Genomic DNA, 17827 nt, shown 5'->3' on the forward strand with positions numbered 1-17827 from the left:
CTCTGTTACCAAAGGGCACCTCGTTTACCTTGCTTATTTACTACAAACATCTTGATCCCAGAGACACAGACATTTGGTATCTTTCACAGACATCCTAATATCTGCCCAGAGATGCAGACATTTAATATCATCCATAAACAGCTTGGCCTCTGCTCAGGGATTTAGACACTTAATCTAAAAAAAAGCATGAACTAATAGTTGACTCAAGGTTGAAAACGTGAGGTTTATCAGATAGGGAGAACTTGTGATTGTTTAAGGATTACTTGAAGGACGTCCTTATCCTACCTAAGGATGTGGAAAGAAAATAAACAATTTTTTGTTGAAGTAGAATTGTGTAACCTAATGTATACATGTATTAGATAGGTGTAACAATTGTATCAGCTAGGTAGGATTTTGAGCATTGATTTTGGGGTCTTCAGTAGGTATGCTAGTTTTGCAGAAGATCTTCAACATAGCACCCTGAGCAGAATAAAAACAATGTCTCATCTCTAAACAAAATATTTCAGTTTGAGAGCTCTTTGGGTTTTTTTTTGATTTCAAGTGATAACTCCAGAACTGGATGCAAGGTGAGGTCTCATGTGAGCAGAGTAGAGGGGGACAATCAACTCCCGCGACCTGTTGATCACACTTCTTTTGATGTAACCCAGGATATAGTCAGCTGTCTGGGCTGCAAGTGCACACTGCTGACGCCTTTCACAGAAAAGGAACTGCCATTTTTCTTTTTAAGCTTCCACTTGGGACACCCATAACCCCGTGCAGCGCTACAGACTTGGGGAAGAGTGGCTGGAAAGCTGCCTGGCAGAGAAAGACCTGAAGGTGTTGGTTGACAGCTGGCTGAACATGAGCCAGCCATGTGCCCAGACGGTCAAGAAGGCCAATGGCATCTTGGCGTGTATCAGAAACGGTGTGGCCAGAAGAACCAGGGAAGCAATCGTGCTCCTGTACTCTGCACTGATGAGGCCGCACCTCAAATACTGTGTTCAGTTCTTGGCCCCTCACTGCAAGGAAGACATTGAGGCTCTGGAGTGTGTCCAGAGAAGGGCAACGAAGCTGGTGAAGGGGCTGGAGAACAACTCTTATGAGGAGCAGCTGAGGGAACTGGGGTTGTTTAGCCTGGAGAAGAGGAGGCTGAGGGGAGACCTTTTTGCTCTCTACAACTACCTGAAAGGAGGTTGTGGAGAGGTGGGTGCTGGTCTCTTCTCTCAAGTGACAGGTGATAGGATGAGAGGGAATGGCCTCAAGCTGCACCAGGAGAAGTTTAGGTTGGACATGATGAAAAACTTTCTTCTCAGAAAGGGTCATCGGGCGCTGGCAGAGGCTACCCAGAGAGGTGGTTGGGTCACCATCCCTGGAGGTGTTTTAAAGAGGTGCTTAGGGTTATGGTTTAGCAGTGGACAGGTACGGCTGGACTCGATGACCTCCGACCTCTTTCCCAGCCGAGCGGTTCCCTGCCCCTCCGCTCTCCCGCCGCGCCGCCAGGCGCCGCCCTCAGGGCGCTGCTGCCGCCAGCGCGCGCTGCCATAGAGAGAGCGGCCGCTCTGCCGCCGGGCGCATGCCCCGCCCCGCGGCCCTCCTCCGGCCGGAAGCGGAAGCGGCAGCAGCGCGCGGAGAGGAAGGGGTCGAGAGGGGTCGGCACGCCGCGGCGGCTGCGGGTGAGGCGGGCGCCGGGAGGGGCCCTTCGTGGGGGCGGGGGAGCCGTTGGGCCTCGGTCGCTGGGAACGGTGTAGGGGAGCTGGCGGGCGTGGAGGCGACTATACCGGCTCGGCCTGGCCCCTTGGGGCCTTCCCCGCTGACGTCTTCCCGGGGTCTCTCCCCGCCACCCGTGCGCCTCTCGTCGGGGGCAGTTGCTGGCCTTCCCGAGGGGGAATTGGGCAGGCTCCGGAGGTCGCCGGGCTCGGTCCACCGGGGGTCTCACGGCACTGGCTCACCTTGCACTGTTGAGATTGCTCAGCGCAACTCAGAGGGCGCTGCGGCGTCTGGCTTTTAAATAAAAAGGGGTTGTTTTGTTTTGTTTTCTTTTGTTTTCTCTCGTTGCAGACATCTTCCAAGTCTTTCTGCTGGAGAATTTGGTCTCTGCCTCGGTGCTAGCCTGCTGGGGTTACTGTTTGTTAAGTAGACTTCAAAGCGGTGTGACATCGCTCCGCCAGCCCCTTCCTTCCTTAAAAAGGGTAGCTGCTTTCTGAGCCATCACATACCAACCTCATGTATTCCTAAGATTGTCATCAGCTTCTTGGGGTTTTTTTTATGAGGCCTTACTGAGGTTTAATTACTTAGAGGCTCTAGTGGTTATAAAGTAATTTAAGATGTTTGTGTTATTCGGTTTTAACTCCCTAATTGACTGCTGTATTAAGAAACATTGTTTTAACTTGGGAATGGTTAAATGGCCAAAGAATTAAGTTGTTTATGGATAAGGGCTATTTTATTTGACTACTGTTGGCCTGCAACTTAAACTTGCATCTTTTATTCTTTTTATTCTGTGCTTTTTCTGTGTTATGGCTGCTGCAACAATAGTTCATGACACATCAGAAGCTGTAGAGCTCTGTGCTCCCTGTGGGTTGTACCTTAAACCCATTACAAAAATGACCATCAGTGTGGCACTTCCTCAGCTGAAACAACCGGGAAAATCCATTTCAAACTGGGAAGTGATGGAAAGATTGAAAGCGATGGTACAAACTCATCAGTTTTCTACTCTGCGGATTTCAAAAAGCACGATGGATTTCATCCGGTTTGAAGGAGAGGTTGAAAACAAAAGCTTGGTTAAATCTTTTCTGGCATGCCTTGATGGCAAAACAATAAAACTGAGTGGCTTCTCTGACATTTTAAAAGTCCGTGCTGCAGAATATAAGATTGACTTTCCTACCAGACATGACTGGGATTCGTTCTTCCGTGATGCAAAAGATATGAATGAAACTTTGCCAGGGGAGAGGCCAGATACTATTCACTTAGAGGGTTTACCTTGTAAGTGGTTTGCAGCAAAGGACTCTGGCTCAGAAAAGCCAAGTGAAGAAGTCCTAATAAAAGTTTTCAAGAAATTTGGAGAAATACGTAATGTGGACATACCCATGCTGGACCCTTACAGAGAAGAAATGACTGGCAGGAATTTTCACACTTTCAGTTTTGGAGGCCATTTAAATTTTGAAGCTTATGTTCAGTATCGGGAATACGCAGGTTTCATTAAGGCCATGAATGCTCTGCGAGGGATGAAGCTGATGTATAAAGGTGATGATGGCAAAGCAGTGGCTTGCAATATAAAGGTGAGAAACTGCAGCCTTTTTTGTGGGAACTTGTGAAAGAATAAATACAACTAAATGTTATGTCCCTAGAGCTTAAGTCCTGGATCTGTATACTGTAGTGATGACAACAGGTGACGTTAACAGCACTAATGTAGTTTTATGGAACAGCCATTGTTGAACTTCTAAAAGAAAATGATGGAAGAAAAATGTTATGTTAGACTATGTAAACAAAGTTGGTAGGGTTTTCCTGTCTTTATTTTTTTAACAACACAGTTCTAGAAATAAGAACAGAAGGACCCAAGTATTCGACCTGCTAAATGGTTATCAGAACATAATAGGCTATTCGTAAATCTTGTCATTTCACTTAATTTAAATTCTGAAAAGGTTCAGATAAATTTCACCAGAAGGCTGACGTTTAAGTGTGTTGTTCTTTCTTGTGTTAGCTATCAGTAGAGATTTCGGGGAAGAATTTCAGAGCCTTCTGTTTGGGCCCTGATTTGATAATGAGGTCTACCAGACAAGTGTCAGAGCTGTGAAGTTTATTAGCCTGTGACCTGTAGGATTGTGTAATACACAGTTAATCATTAGTGTACTTCACATACAGAAAGGCGCCATAAAAACTTAGACACTAACGTTAGTCTGTAGCACACCTTCCTGTGAATGCAGTATGCTTAGTTTATAACATTTACATACTGAATTCCAGATCTTTTTCTTCTTTACCTTGTTGTCTTAGAAAATACAACTATGACAGGAGAGAACGAGGCAGTCTGTTCAGATGCAGTTGTCTGTGAAAGCATGGCCTGAAGAAAGCTTGCTCTGATAAGTGGTCCATGCGTTTTTATATTGATTGAGTGAAATGTTTGCAGATGTATTTCAGTATACTTAATGAAAGTGTATTTCAGGAAAAATCTTGAATATTCCGTTGTGTAATGTGGGAACATGCAAGTATTTACTCAGTTGTAGTTTAGCAAGTATACGTAAAATACTGTAATCTTTTATCATGTTCTTAGTTGGAGCATAGAAACTGTACCTTCACCCTCGAGGTTTTCAAGGGGATGTGAAATTCAAACTACCATTTATATACAGGGGATCAGAGTTGCCCAATTTAGTTTGACTGTGCGAGATGAAGCATGCCTTCCTGGCAGGTGCCTTGAGGGTTGATAGGAAAGAGAGAGGGCTCGATTTGTGTCTGTGCTGTCAGGACAGGTCTTTCATATAAGTTTGTGACACCTCAGTTTCTACCTGTCTGTCTTTACAGCTTGTTAGTGAAACATTATTTTACACGAAATTAGGCCCTGGTTGAATTATCCTGCAAGATGTGCGCTCCTTGTTCTCTGCTCCATGGTTCATGACGATAGGCCTGTAGGAATGTATTACGGATCCCGGCCTGCCTATTTAGAATGGGAGATTAAGACACCAGGGCTGTGATCTCTGCTGGTGTCCTGTTCCAGTGTGCAGCTGGATGTGACCAAGGTGTGCTCATATGTCCTGGAAGCTGAGTTTTTTCCCTGGTCTCACTGCTCAGATGTGTGTAACTTTTTCCTTTCTCTAGTGTTTCCAGTTTGAAACTTGGAGCTTCAGCCCAGTGTACTTTATTTTGAAAATCTTAGTGTTAGAGTTGGTAGGGAGGTACTTGCTCAAACCAGTTGCTGAGTGTCGTAGAACTGTTTATTCTGCTGAAGGTTCACAGTGTTAGAATGGGAAGCCTTAGGTAATGCCCGTTTCTGCCTAGTGCTATACAGTCCCTAGTTGCATACATCAGTTGAAAGAATTCTTTGTGTTCCTGTTCTGACAGGTTGAAAACACTGGACAGCCAGGGCCTAAACCGCACAAGGGTTTACTTTTGATTGTCAGACACACACAAAAGTGTCAACTGATACCCGATTGTGTTAGTTTGCGGGCACTTAGTTCCCAGTTATCTGGTTTTGCTCTGGACGTATAGAGAAGTTACCTTTGTTTTGAAAAAGAGTTTCTGTTTCTGATTGTACTTAGACTGTAGTTTGGTTACCTTTGTGCTAGGTTAAAACTGCTGGGGATTGTGTAGGTTGTGGGGGATTTTTTGGGTTTTTTTTTTGGTCTGCTTTAAACTGATTTTAATTATATCCTGTAAAGGTTTCTTTTGACTCAACAAAACACCTTAGTGATGCATCAATTAAGAAGCGTCAGCTTGAAAGGCAAAAGCTTCAAGAGCTTGAGAAACAGAGAGAAGAACAAAAACGCAAAGAGAAAGAAGCTGAGGAAAGACAAAAAGAGGAAGAAAGGTATTTATTACTTTTGGATCAGTTATGTTTTTAACAGGCATAACAAAACTGTAGTTACTCTTTCATATCAGCATCAATAGATAGAAAATAACTAAACATGGGTTTCTGTTCAAATTTCTACCATAGCTCAAGTGAAGCACTTAAAACAGAGTGAGAAGTAGGATTCAGGGATTATGAGATTTGGCGGAGGACCGTGTTTACACTTTTTTTTGGTAATTGTTGTTAAACAGTAAGTCCAAGAGCTGGGAACTTGCCTGGTGTGTAGTTGTTCTGATAGAGAAATGGGCATAGTAAATGTAGAAGAGAAAATTATGCACTAGTTCTACCAGTAGGTAACATTGCTATAAAGCTCATTTGTTTTTAACATGAGTATTTTTCCAGGAAATGGATAGGATATAAGCATATCTTAATAGTGACAGTTTAAGAAAATTTTTATCAGCACAAATGTCATAGGAAAGCTATTCAGAATGTAAACATGAATGGAGCAAATTGTTTCAGAGCTTGTATAGTGTCCATTTGCCTTGATGCCTATAAATTCCTGTTGCTTAATGTTTCTGTATTAAAGTTGCTGAAACTGTAAGGTTATTTAGATTATTGCTGATGCGTATGTTCATTTCAAAATATTAAATTTCCTGGAAGTTGTACCAGTAGATACTTGATGTCAGAAACCCTTGACCATTTTACATAAGCTACAGTTTTGCCCTAATGACTGAAATAAGAACTATCAACTCTTGTGCTTATTAATTGGCTTGATAATTTTCTCCTCAGCATGATGTTTGACTTCCCAGCTGTCTGATGCATTGTTATTGTCTCTGGTCAAATTGATTTAAAAAAATGTAATTTTTTCTTGTACCCATGCGTTGTGTTTGGATTCCAGCTTGCTTTTAAATATTGATAGGCTGATGATTGTTTGCTGTTACAGCTAATGGTTAAAGTGTTCACTACTTTCTACTGTTTTTCAGTAATAAGCAACAGTTACTTAGAAACAAATTTACTCAAACTACAAAATATATTTTTACATAGAGTAGGTGTCTAGGGCAGGTACAATTTTGGATAAGGTAACAATGTTAATCTCTTTTTAGGAAGCAGAGAGAGCTTGAAGAACATGAGAGAGAGAGAAAAAGAGAAGAAAAGTTGCGCAAGAGAGAGCAAAAGCAGAGAGATCGTGAAGTTCGCCGAAACAGAAAGCAACTTGAAAAGCTTCAAGCTGAAGAGCAGAAAAAACTGCAAGAGAAGATAAAGTTAGAAGAAAGGAAGCTTCTGTTAGCTCAGAGAAATCTTCAATCCATTAGACTAATTGCAGAACTGCTAAGCAGAGCAAAGGTAACTTCAGTATTTCCTTAAGAAGCTAATGAAGAACACAACAGAACAAACCCTTTTACTGACTTAAGAGGGGTGAGGAGTGCTGTTCATTAAAACAATAGATTTAGTACCTCAGGCAGGTACTCCTTAGACCAAAAATTACAAAAAATGAAATGAAACGGTATTTCTCCCTTCATAAATAAGCATGATACAGGCAAATGAAGGACTGAAGTTGGACTTGTAGTCCTGAGTAGCATTTTTTACAGGTAAACTAATTGGCAGGTTTCTCTTCAGTCCAGGAAAAGAATGTGGAGCATGATAACATGAACTAAATACAGAGGATAAGGTGCAAGACTCCTTATTTCTAATTCCAGTTTTGATGCTCTTTCCCTTCTGGTTTCCAGCAGTTCTGTCAGCTATTCTTTGCAGTTTCAGAGAATGAGCTTTTATTATTTTATGTCTGAAAATGTGCAGAATAATTTTTTCTGTAGGAAATGTACTGTCAGCTAAGGTTTCAAACATTAGATCCTGTTTCTCTAATGGCATTGTTATTTTTCACCGAAACAGGATGTCGTTTGCTTAAGACTTGGATAAAGTCAGGTTAGGTTGTAATGCAATGCATTTTAAGTATTTTCCTTAGTAGTGAAAAACCGTGTGACAAAGCACAATTTTTTTCTTTGATGCCAGTGTACCTCTGAAATGTTCTGGAACCAGAGCTCATACAGTGCTATGTGGTCGCTTGAAGAAGTGAGAAATACTTCTTGGAGGCTTTATAACTTTGTAGCTGTGAAATAGAAAGGTTGTCTGATAAAACATAAAAGTTTGCCTTTTTCACTCACAGAATTTTGAGGTTTACAGTAAGCCTTTTGTCTGGATCAGAATAAAAAAAAAAATCAAACCTTCTTTTTCAGTATGATGAGTTTCTTAAGTGGGTGATAAAATGAAAATCGATTTCTACACAACGTGTGTGTGTTTAATTATTTGCTGGTTTTTATGGACTCATTGTAAAGTCATCTTAAGAACCACAGTTTGCTATCATGTAAGAGAAATTAATGTTTTAAATTTGACTGAAAACTTCAGGTGTTGGCCCTGATAAATGTGTTCTAATACTTAAAAGTTCGTGTTTTTCTAGCTTGTGTGTTACTCTTGTCATATTAAGGAGCCATAAACACCAAGCTTTGGTTTTGCCTTGTAAAACAGCTAGGAGAAATTAATGTTAAAAAGAATTTATGGACTAATTCTAATGTTTCACCTTACATCACTTGTGTGTTAGTGGGTTTTTTTTTTTGCCCTTTAAAAAGGAAACAGCGATTTTATTTTGAGATGATTAAGTTATTTTTGTTAGATTTAATTTCTTCTCATGTTGGTGCTTTTGTGTTGTGTAACTTGGAAGCATGAGCAGGTCTATAAATACTTGTTTGCTCTTACCTTCTCTTTGACTATCTTTCAGACAGTAAAGCTTTTGGAGCAAGAACATAATGAAGAGAAGATTCGTCTTCAGCAGCTGGAGGAGAGACGAAGGCTCCAGGAGGCTGAGCTCAAACGCGTGGAGGAGGAAAAAGAGAGGGCGCTGGGGTTGCAGAGAAAAGAAAAGGAACTGAGGGAGAAACTGCTGAACAATCTTCTGAGCAAGAAAATGGATGCAGTTGATCAAAACAAAGAAGAAACTGAAACATCTCAGTCTGACACACTGAAAACCCCTGATGGTGTTCCACACACTGTGTCATCCAGCTGCATCACTTCTACCTCGGGACAGGCTGTTACAGGCAGACTGGCTACTGTTTCTCAAAGTGAAATGGTATCCCCTGAGAGTGCAAATGCTAAATGCAAGTACTTGAATGGTAACATTCAGAAACTTCATATCACAAACTCTGAAAGGTGTTCTGAGAAAAGAAGTTCTGCAGTACTTTCAAGTGTTCCCACCACTAACCAGCAGCAGAAGAGCCTCTATAGCTATGACCGGCATACCTACAGGAAGGACTCGCACCGTGAGCAGGACAAACGTAGCACAGAGCCAAGGAGAAGAAAGAGCCGTTCATGTAGCAGCATAAACACTGACGAAAGTAAGGGTAAGCGAGAGAGAAGCAGACACAGAAGAGATGCGAGTTATGAGGATGAAAAGCGCAGGAAAGAAAGGAGGTATTATAGACGCTCTAGCAGAAGTTACAGTCCTCGACAAAGCCGTAGTCCTCGGCGAAGAAGTGTAAGCCCCAGACGTTCACGTTACAGAAGAACTCGCAGTAGAGAACGTAAACGAGACAGAAGAGAAAGAAGTCGTAGTTGCAGAAGTGTGAGCAGGAGGCGAAGGCACCGGAGTTGACCACTGAGTAAGCAAAGGAGTACTTGGAGTGGATAGTGGAGGCCTTGGCTCCTTGGAAAGGCTGGGCTTGGACAAAAGGGGCAGAAAGTTGTAAACGAGACCTCATCGGTGTGACTGCTGTAGAAAACATGTTTGTTTCAACCAATGCTTAACTTACGTTTAGTCCATGAAATCAAGAAAATAGATGCCCGAGTTGTTTGATGTTCCTTCGTGCTTTGTTGTCTCTTTCTAGGTTTCTGCCACAATGTAGGTATAACCACCTGTGCTTGTGCTTGAGTTCCTACTGTGCTAAAAAATGACCTGTTCTCTTGATTTTCAGTTTTCTAAACCTTAGTTTTAGTCAATTTAGTTTTAATCTCTGTATCACCTAATTTGGCTTGAGAAGTACATGGGTGCCAATTTTATAGGAACTCCAGAGGTCGCAAGCTATTACATACAGATTTGATTTGAAATGCTTTCTGGTGCGGTCAAAGAAATCCCATTTAACGAAGTAGAGTTTTTGCTTATTGAGATGAATGGTAGGACTTTCATATCATTGTAAAAAAATATGCAGGATATCTCTTAAACTGCTGTGGTTCCCTCATGTCTGTATGGTGCCAAGCTTTGTGGCACAAATTATTCTGGTGTGTAATGCCATTTATATAATAATACTTTCCATGTAAGAGAGGCACACTGATACAGGATGTAAGAAGCAGTGGTAAAAATGGTTGAAAAATTCTGTTACTTTGTTGTCATACTTGGCTTTGTAATTACTTCAGGTGGCATAGAGCCCCTTGAAGCATTTTTTCAGGTACAGACAGAACTAGACATTCTTTTTTGAAAAAGGGGCCTTCTTGCTAAATTATTTTTACTTGTGATGTGGAAAGTAAGGCTGCAGTGTCTCTTGTTAAATCCATTTAAAAATACTTTTGCTTCTAAAATGCAGCTCAGGAATATTAAAAGCTATAACATTATGGTGAAAGAGTTTATTTTGCCTTTTTATGGTAAAATTAAAAAGAGAACTTTCCAGTGAACTGAAGTTGCTGTTTTAATATGTCAGGATATTAAAATCTGCAGAAGTGTTGTGTTAAACAAATGCATTTGTTTAAAAAAGATCACTCAACGCATTTGAATAATGAAGATCCGCCACTTTCTTGATGATCCTATTACGTACAGGTATGTCAACTATTAATTCGGTAGGGCACGTGGTCTTTATCTGCGGCCTTCGGATGCCATTTTTCTTGTACTGATGCATCAAATCAACATGCATCTCTTTACCGGGGTGCCTGAGGAGCCCATTGGTGCTACAACTCAGCTGGATCGCTGACTGGCCAAATGTGTCTGTTGCTTTCAGTGAATGCATATGGGGTTTGTTTCTTACTAGATCATGCTGCTGAAGTATTTGTATTTACTAGCTGTTGAAAAAAAAGATATTCTTTCCTCTTCCTGGGAATTCACATTTTTAAAGATCTAACATTAATTATGTTACTTCTCAATTTTTGTGACTTCTCTTGTGAGTTTTTCCATTGTCTTGGGGGCTGAGACCTAGACTGCTTAATCTAATCATCTCAACACCACCAACCTCTTGAATTCTGAGCAGTTGCTTTCTGTGAAGAGCTCATGTTTCTGCTATCTTTGTTAAAGTGTTAAAACCCTATCAGTCTTAAATATTTAAGTTCAACTTTAGTAGTCATTTCGCTAAAATCCAGTCTAATGTTGGTTGCTAGTATTTGATAAGGCTGGTGGGATGCCTCTTTGTAAATGCATACAGTCTGGTTTACCCTGCTCTTAAATCCTGATACATTGTGGTAACACCATGTTTTTAAAAAAAAAAAGTGTATTGTCTAGCACTGAATGAGAAATTTAATGACTGTCAGTACTGATGTCTTTGAGCTCAGGATTAGATTCTTACTAGTATTTCACTAGTATATTTCTACTCTGTATTTCCACTGGGATTGATATGCTCAATGAGGGTCGTCTGATGACGCATTTTGTAAGTAGTCAGGGAGATGCTAGTTTGTAGTGCTACCTTCAGGAAGTCATCAAGGTATGAATTCAATATCATTGCTGGGAGTTGAAGCAGTTAAAACAGTAGTGGTCATCAAAAAATGTTATTGAGTCATACTAGAAGAAGACTGTGCTTGATAGGTTGGTTTGGTTTTTTATTTTAGCTCCAGAGGATGCTCAAGACCAGATTTCAAATCCCATCCTGAAATTCCATAAGCTTCCCTGACATTTAGGGCAATTTCTGAGGGAGAGAAGATGATTGTGGGAATGATGTTCAGTTGTCAGGTTTTGATAATCATTCATCCTAACACCATATCCAGCACTGGCTTCATACAGTGTCATAGCAACACAGAATTGTAGAATGGTTTGAGTTGGAAGTGACCTTTTATAAAGGTCATCCCGTCCAAGTCCCCTGCAGTGAGCAGGGACATCATAGAATAGTCAGGGTTGGAACGGACTTTAAAGATCATCTAGTTCAAATCCACCTGCCATGGGCAGGGACATCCCACTAGATCAGGCTGCCCAAGGCCCCCTCCAACGTGGCCTTGAGCCACCTCCAGGGATGGGGCATCCACAGCTTCCGTGGGCAACCTGTGCCAGTATCTCACCACTCTTATCGTGAAGAAATTCTTCCTTATGCCTAGTCTAAATCTGCCCCTCTCTACTTTATACCCATTCCTCCGTGGTCCTATCACCACAAGTCTTTATGAATAGTCCCTCTCCAGCTTTCTCGTAGGCCCATTTCAGGTACTAGAAGGTCACTATAAGATCTCTTGAGCCTTTTCTTCTCCAGGCTGAACTCGCTCAGCCTGTTCTTGTATGGAAGGTGCTCCAGCCCTCTGATCATTTTTGTAGCCCTCCTCTGGACCTGTTCCAACAGCTCCATATCCTTCGTAAGCTGAGGATTCCAGAACTGGGGACAATACTCCAGATGGGGTCTCGCATCAACTAGAGCAGGTTGCTCTGAGCCTTGTCCAACCTGGCTTTGAATGTTTCCAAGGTTGGGGCTTCTACCACCTCTCTTGGCAATCTGTTCCAGTGTTTCACCATCCTCATTGTGAAAAATTTGATCCTTACATCTATTCTAAATCTACTCTCATTTTAAAACCATTAACCCTTGTCCAATATCAGCAGGCCCAGCTAAAAGCTTTGTCTCCATCATTATTATAGGCCCTCTTTAGGTATCAGAAGGCTGCAATAATGTCCTAGAGGTACGGTAACCTGAGGTCACTCGGTTGTTTCAGCTGTTTGTATTATTTATTTTTTTCACAGCAGCTTCAGGAAGAAAAGCCTGGAAGTATTTTGAAGCTACTGGCAAATGCTTACTTCCCAAAATGGAGAGGGAATGTGGAAGAAGTCCTCTTTCAGTCAGTCAGCTGAACCCAATCAAAACCTGTTAAAACTCCTAGTGTCAAATGTTGCCCAGTAATAGTGCAATGCAGTTTTATCTAGTCTAACAGCGGTAATTTTGCTTCAGGTATACGATTTCCATCAATGCACTCCAGAATCTTTCCAGTGCTGAATCCCCTGAAATGGATATTCCATCATGTGTACTGGGGCTGGCTTGGATGGAGTTAACTTTCTTCATAGCTGCCAATATGGTACTGTGTTTTGGATTTGTCACAAATAGAGTTGATAACACAGTAATGCTTTGCCTATCTGAGCAGTGCTTGCACACTGTCAAGGCCTTCTCTCTCCATTTCCCATTTTGTGCACACTCCCTGAATGGATAGGCTAAAATTGGGCAAGAGATTAGGAAGGGACACAGATGGGACAGCTGACCCCAAACGACCAAAGGAGTATGCTGTAACATATGCTTAACAATAAAAATATGGGCATTTGTCTTTCCAAGGTAGGCACTGCTACAAGACTGGCTGGGCATCGCTCTCCTTGTGGTCTTCATTGATGATGGGCTTTAAACTGCAAGGAAACTTGAAAAGAGTTGAAACTGTACTACAGTCTTTTAATAAGATCACAAATACAAATTATGCCATGCCATGCCCTAAATTTGTTTAGGTTTCTATTATGACTAAGATATGTGCTAGTACTATTGCAAAAACCTCGCAGATGCAATAATCTAAAGAATATAAGTCTTGGTAGTACAATTGCTTATTGTTTGTATTGATTGTAAGTCATTACATTTCTACCAAGTATCTTCTAGGGGTCTTAGTGTTTCAAGTGAAAAAAAAACTGGGGTACCAGTTGGCTTTATAATGACTTCTAGAATATGAAGTACCGAAATTACTGATATTTTTCCCTGCTCTTGAAGAATGTTGTGATGCCAGTTGGTTATGTTTTACCTGATTGGTTGGATTCGCAAGACTGACTTTCAGGAGCTGCCTAAAAGCAGAAAAATCAGTTGGTCTCTATTCTTCTGTTTCATTGTATGTCTGTTGAGTGACCTTGAGTTCATATGAGAAGGTAAGTATTTAATGTCTGTTGTTTGCTCTTTAAGCTGCTTTAAAGCAGTGTCCTTTTCAAATGGACTTCAAACTTCGGTAAACAAACTTTGGCCTAATTGACGAACAAGATCAAATAATCCACACTACTGTTCTTATTTAATTTTTAAACGTACAGTGTTTAAACAACATAACAGTTACAGGTTCTGATATAAATGTTAAGGAAACTGGAGGGTATAGGATTTAGCAATACTTATCAAAGACATGCAAAACCAGTAAGTTGTTCTGAAACACTGAATTTATGTTGGTATGGCTGAGTATTGGATAGACTCTGACCTAGCTACTGAGCTACCTCTACTTTCAGGCCCCTAGCTGCTAGAAATACAATCCAATTAAAATGTCTGCAAAGATATCTGCCTGTTTACTTCTGAAATTGGCGAGTGAGAATGATGTACCAGTAGTAACCTGACTGGCTGGCTAGGCTTGTCATGAGCTGTACGTTACTTATGTCCCCTTTCGTTGAAGTTACGTATCTTAATCTATTTGTTTGTCAGTATTCAGAGGTTTTGGTTTGGGGGTTTATTCCTCTGGGTTTTAAGCAGGAATATAGTTTTATTCACTGTTTTTATTGGAATATCAAGGATGTGGGTGAGCAAGACTGTAAGTCTTTGTTTCTTCTCCATTAGATTGCTGTTTGAAAAGATAGAGCCTGGGTGTCAGCTTTCATCTTGACTGAATGCCTGGCAGCCTCAGGGGAGTAGTGTAGAGATGGGGAAAGAAATCCTTGAAGATGATGGAAGCGTTCACTAGAAGCCATTCCTCTAGAAGCATTAAATTTATCCCATGCATTTGACTTCATTTTTTCATCTTGCTTTAAAACTCTGGCACTTCTGCCAGGCCATTGCAAAGCCAGGAGCACAACTACTTCCCAAGTTCTTGCTCTGTCAGGCAGCCATACTTGACAATTCATTTTGAGCTTATTTTAAGAATGGGCCTTTGCTGGGAAAAGCTCAGGTTCACTCTTTACCAGTATGTCTTTTATCCTTCAATAGTGGAAGAATTGTCTCAGTGATCAGGACTGATGTGGTATAAATTTGGGGTGTAAATCCCATTAAACCATGGATCAGGCAACTCTACAGTACAGCACTGTGTTCATGCCTGCTGGAAAACCTTGGCAGCAGTGAAAGAGACCTCTGAGCCCTGTTCCACTTCCCAAATCTAAAGAAATGCCTGGGTTTTCTTCCGATGTTCTGCTTCCATTCTTGAATCACAAGTTGAGACAGGAAGAGAGTTTTCTCAGCTGTGAGGATGCGCCTCTCTTTTCTCCTTGTAGAGGTGACAGAAGGATAGGATTGAGCAAATGGGAACGCACCTTGCTTTTGAGGCTGTGTAGTGTTCAGAAGTGTATTAGTCATCTAATGATACAAGGATAGTGTGTGACCTCTTCCGGTATGAGGATGAGGACCCTGGTTATCCGAGATCACTTGCAGCAAGGTCTGAGGTGAAAACGATGGGAAGGTTATAGGCCAAAGCTCCTGAGCTTCCACATGTGCAGGAGCCAGTGCTTGCTCTCCACACATGCACTGCTTCCTTGCAATGTCTCTTGGCAGTGGCCAACTGGAGTGGTTTTCCTGCAGCCCTTGTTAAGCAAAGAAAGACTTGAGCCTCAAAAATGTAAGAAATCCAAGTTCTTGGTGTTATGAGCAGTGTTACCACATAGTCCTGTTCTGATCGTTAAAGAAGGATATCTCCTCTTCCTATCTGAGGCCCAATGAGTCTGCACTTACCAATGTTTCAGCCTGCAATTTTCTTTTTATATTCTGGGCTCAACCTGCACTAGGTGACTCAGGAAACAGCTTATTCAACAGAAACTGTTCCTTCTCCACAGGGGCAAGGGCAAGCTCTTCAGTATTATTATTGTGCTTTCCATCTGCTTACTGCCTCCTGTGGTTAAATAATTTTGATAAAGTATGAGTCGTATTGCTGGAAATAATTGATATTGATAAGAAGTGGTTACCAAGGTCATGACAATATCCATGATTTTTTGCTGATTGATTTTACCTTTGTAGAATACTCTTATCAATGACCTGGAATAAATGTATATGCATGATTATGTATGCATATAAAAATCCCCATTTGCTATGTTATCTGGAAGCATCATCTTGAAAGCTGTTAGAGAAAATGGGAATTTTTGCAGTGGCTCCCAGAATTGTAAGCACAGGTCTGTTACCAAGAACCACAAGGCTAGAAACGGAAACCAATGAGAGTTGATTGCTGCTGAGTGCTACCTGAACATCACACTGGCAGTTCTTGTACATGTGTAGGATCGTGTAACAGACTATGGCAGCTGTTCATGTTTGACAGCAGAGGTAGAGATGTAGTTAGAATCTATATAAGACAGCAACTAAACTGACTAGTTTGGCAGGTGCCTTCATAAGTGGGTAAACAGAAATGGCCACTGAAACCTATGCAAGCTAAGGTTTTTTTTTTTTAGTATAAGTAAGAGGAAATATATGATGTATTTGTCTGTGTTTTGGTCTGTCCCCCTGGCTTTGATATTTGATTATTATCTGCATACAACACGTTTCGTTAAGTTTATTTTGCATTCTGTTGATCTGTCTCTTCCCCAGAGCAACGAGCATGTTATTTGCAGACTGTATCTTTTGTTACCTCACAATAAATTTGAAGAGTTGTCTCTAGTGCTTGAGTAAAGCATCAAGCTAGTTGCAATGAGTACTTCAGAGCTGAGTGTATAGATCTGATCCCTCTTGTATCTAACATTTCTACATGTGTAAGCTTTATTGTTGTTAAAAGGAAATATACCATGTTTTTTTTTTTGTACTGAATCTCATACTAGACTCTTAAGTCTTGTTTAAAATAGTATATACCACCATCCTTTCTCCTTTACAATCATAGCACAGGAAATGAATGTGATCTGATTCCCCCTCACCTGCTGTGTCCTCTGAATATTTCTTCTGCTTCCTCATGAAGAAAAAAAAAAATCATAGCTTAGCTCAAGCAAATGCTCAGCAAATGCTTTGCTGTAGTAGTAGGTTCTAAAACTTTTGAAGGGCTAAGGGTAATTTTAACTGTTTTTTAACTGATAACATATCTAGTTGCACATGCATTCTGGCACCTGTGAAGTGAGCTCCACGTGCTCTGGACAGGATGCCCAAGAGTGCTCTCCTTGAAACTGGACTGCATGTAGGACAGCATTAAGGGATAATGGTGTGGTAGCATCTCAACTAGCAGTCTCAGTCTGCCGACCAAGTGTCTGAGCAGTGACTGATCACTCTCAGACTAGGTTTTCCCTGCAACTCTGCATATGATCCTTGATGTGTGCCTGTAAGTGCTTTGAGGAATTGTCTAGTTGTTTCTGTTACTTTCTGCCCTAACTAGAAGGGTGAAGTGCTGGCCAAGTCTTTCTCTACTCACTGCACCTAACATGTCTGGCAAACAACATAAGACTGTAAAAAGCAAAAGTGAGGTGAACCACCAGGTAAAAGGGTTTTGAGGTGCTTGCTCATGCCAAGCCATGGGGACACTTCTTTCCGAAGCTTTCTTTTTGAAGAAACAGAGGAGAAGATTGTCAGATTAGCAAGCGTAAAATGACTTGTGCAAGGCAGTTGCATGTCCACTGATTATCTTTGATGCGTGACAGAGCACAAGGCCTTTCTGATGTAAGCTGTAGGCTTTCAGCTGCTGTCTGGGTTTTCTTTTCAGAAAGAGAAAGATGGAAATGTTTTGGTCTGTACCAATTTTGTGTAGAGAGCCTCTCTGCCTTGATGGAGATTGCCTCTTTCCTTCTGAGTCCTCCCTTTGTTGGAGATCTCAATGACTATTTGGTTGAATTATTTGTTGAGAGGTTATTTGCAGGCTAAGAAGCTAAACTAAAAAAACCTCTGGATTGCTTGTGATGGTATTTAAAAGACATTTTCAGTCAAGGTTTTTACTGTAAGGAAAACTGAGGAGAAGGAAGGGTTTGCTTAGAGAATGAGATGGGTGCATAGGATTTCATGCCCTCTCCAAATGCTTGCCAGTAGTATATGTGATGTAAATGGGGGAAAAAAAATCAAATTAGTCTGTGTCAAAAACTGACAAAAGCAATAGTCATGTTACTTAGGGAGATGTATCTATTGTAAAACATAAGACTTGGAAGTTATAAAGAATTAAATATGTGGTTCATTGAAACTGGATGTTCTGTTTCAAAAAAAAAGATGCTGAGTGTCTTGGGTTATTAGGATTCTTGGAGAACAAAAATAATAAAAAAAAAAAGAAAACGCTTTAACTGTATTAGCTTAATGCACTTCCAGGCTGTGGGAGTAT

General features: G+C 41.0%; 1 protein-coding gene across 4 annotated transcripts; it reads left to right on the forward strand.

Annotated features, from left to right (window-relative positions):
- Window positions 1-1559: 1559 nt before the first annotated feature.
- AKAP17A (A-kinase anchoring protein 17A) lies at window positions 1560-17700 on the forward strand. Of its 4 annotated transcripts, none has more exons than XM_054071630.1 (6): window positions 1560-1652; window positions 2038-2168; window positions 2512-3254; window positions 5346-5494; window positions 6577-6817; window positions 8247-17700. In XM_054071630.1, the coding sequence occupies exons 3-6, from the start codon at window positions 2580-2582 to the stop codon at window positions 9114-9116; spliced, it is 1935 nt and encodes a 644-aa protein (XP_053927605.1). In that variant the 5' UTR covers window positions 1560-1652; window positions 2038-2168; window positions 2512-2579; the 3' UTR covers window positions 9117-17700. The 4 variants fall into 4 exon arrangements, with proteins under 4 accessions (XP_053927605.1, XP_053927589.1, XP_053927614.1 ...); XM_054071639.1 differs by having other exon boundaries at window positions 1576-1652; window positions 2038-2069; XM_054071614.1 differs by having other exon boundaries at window positions 2038-3254.
- Window positions 17701-17827: the final 127 nt, after the last annotated feature.

This window comes from Cuculus canorus, chromosome 1 (assembly GCF_017976375.1).
Source record: "Cuculus canorus isolate bCucCan1 chromosome 1, bCucCan1.pri, whole genome shotgun sequence".
Taxonomy (NCBI): Eukaryota; Metazoa; Chordata; class Aves; order Cuculiformes; family Cuculidae; genus Cuculus; species Cuculus canorus.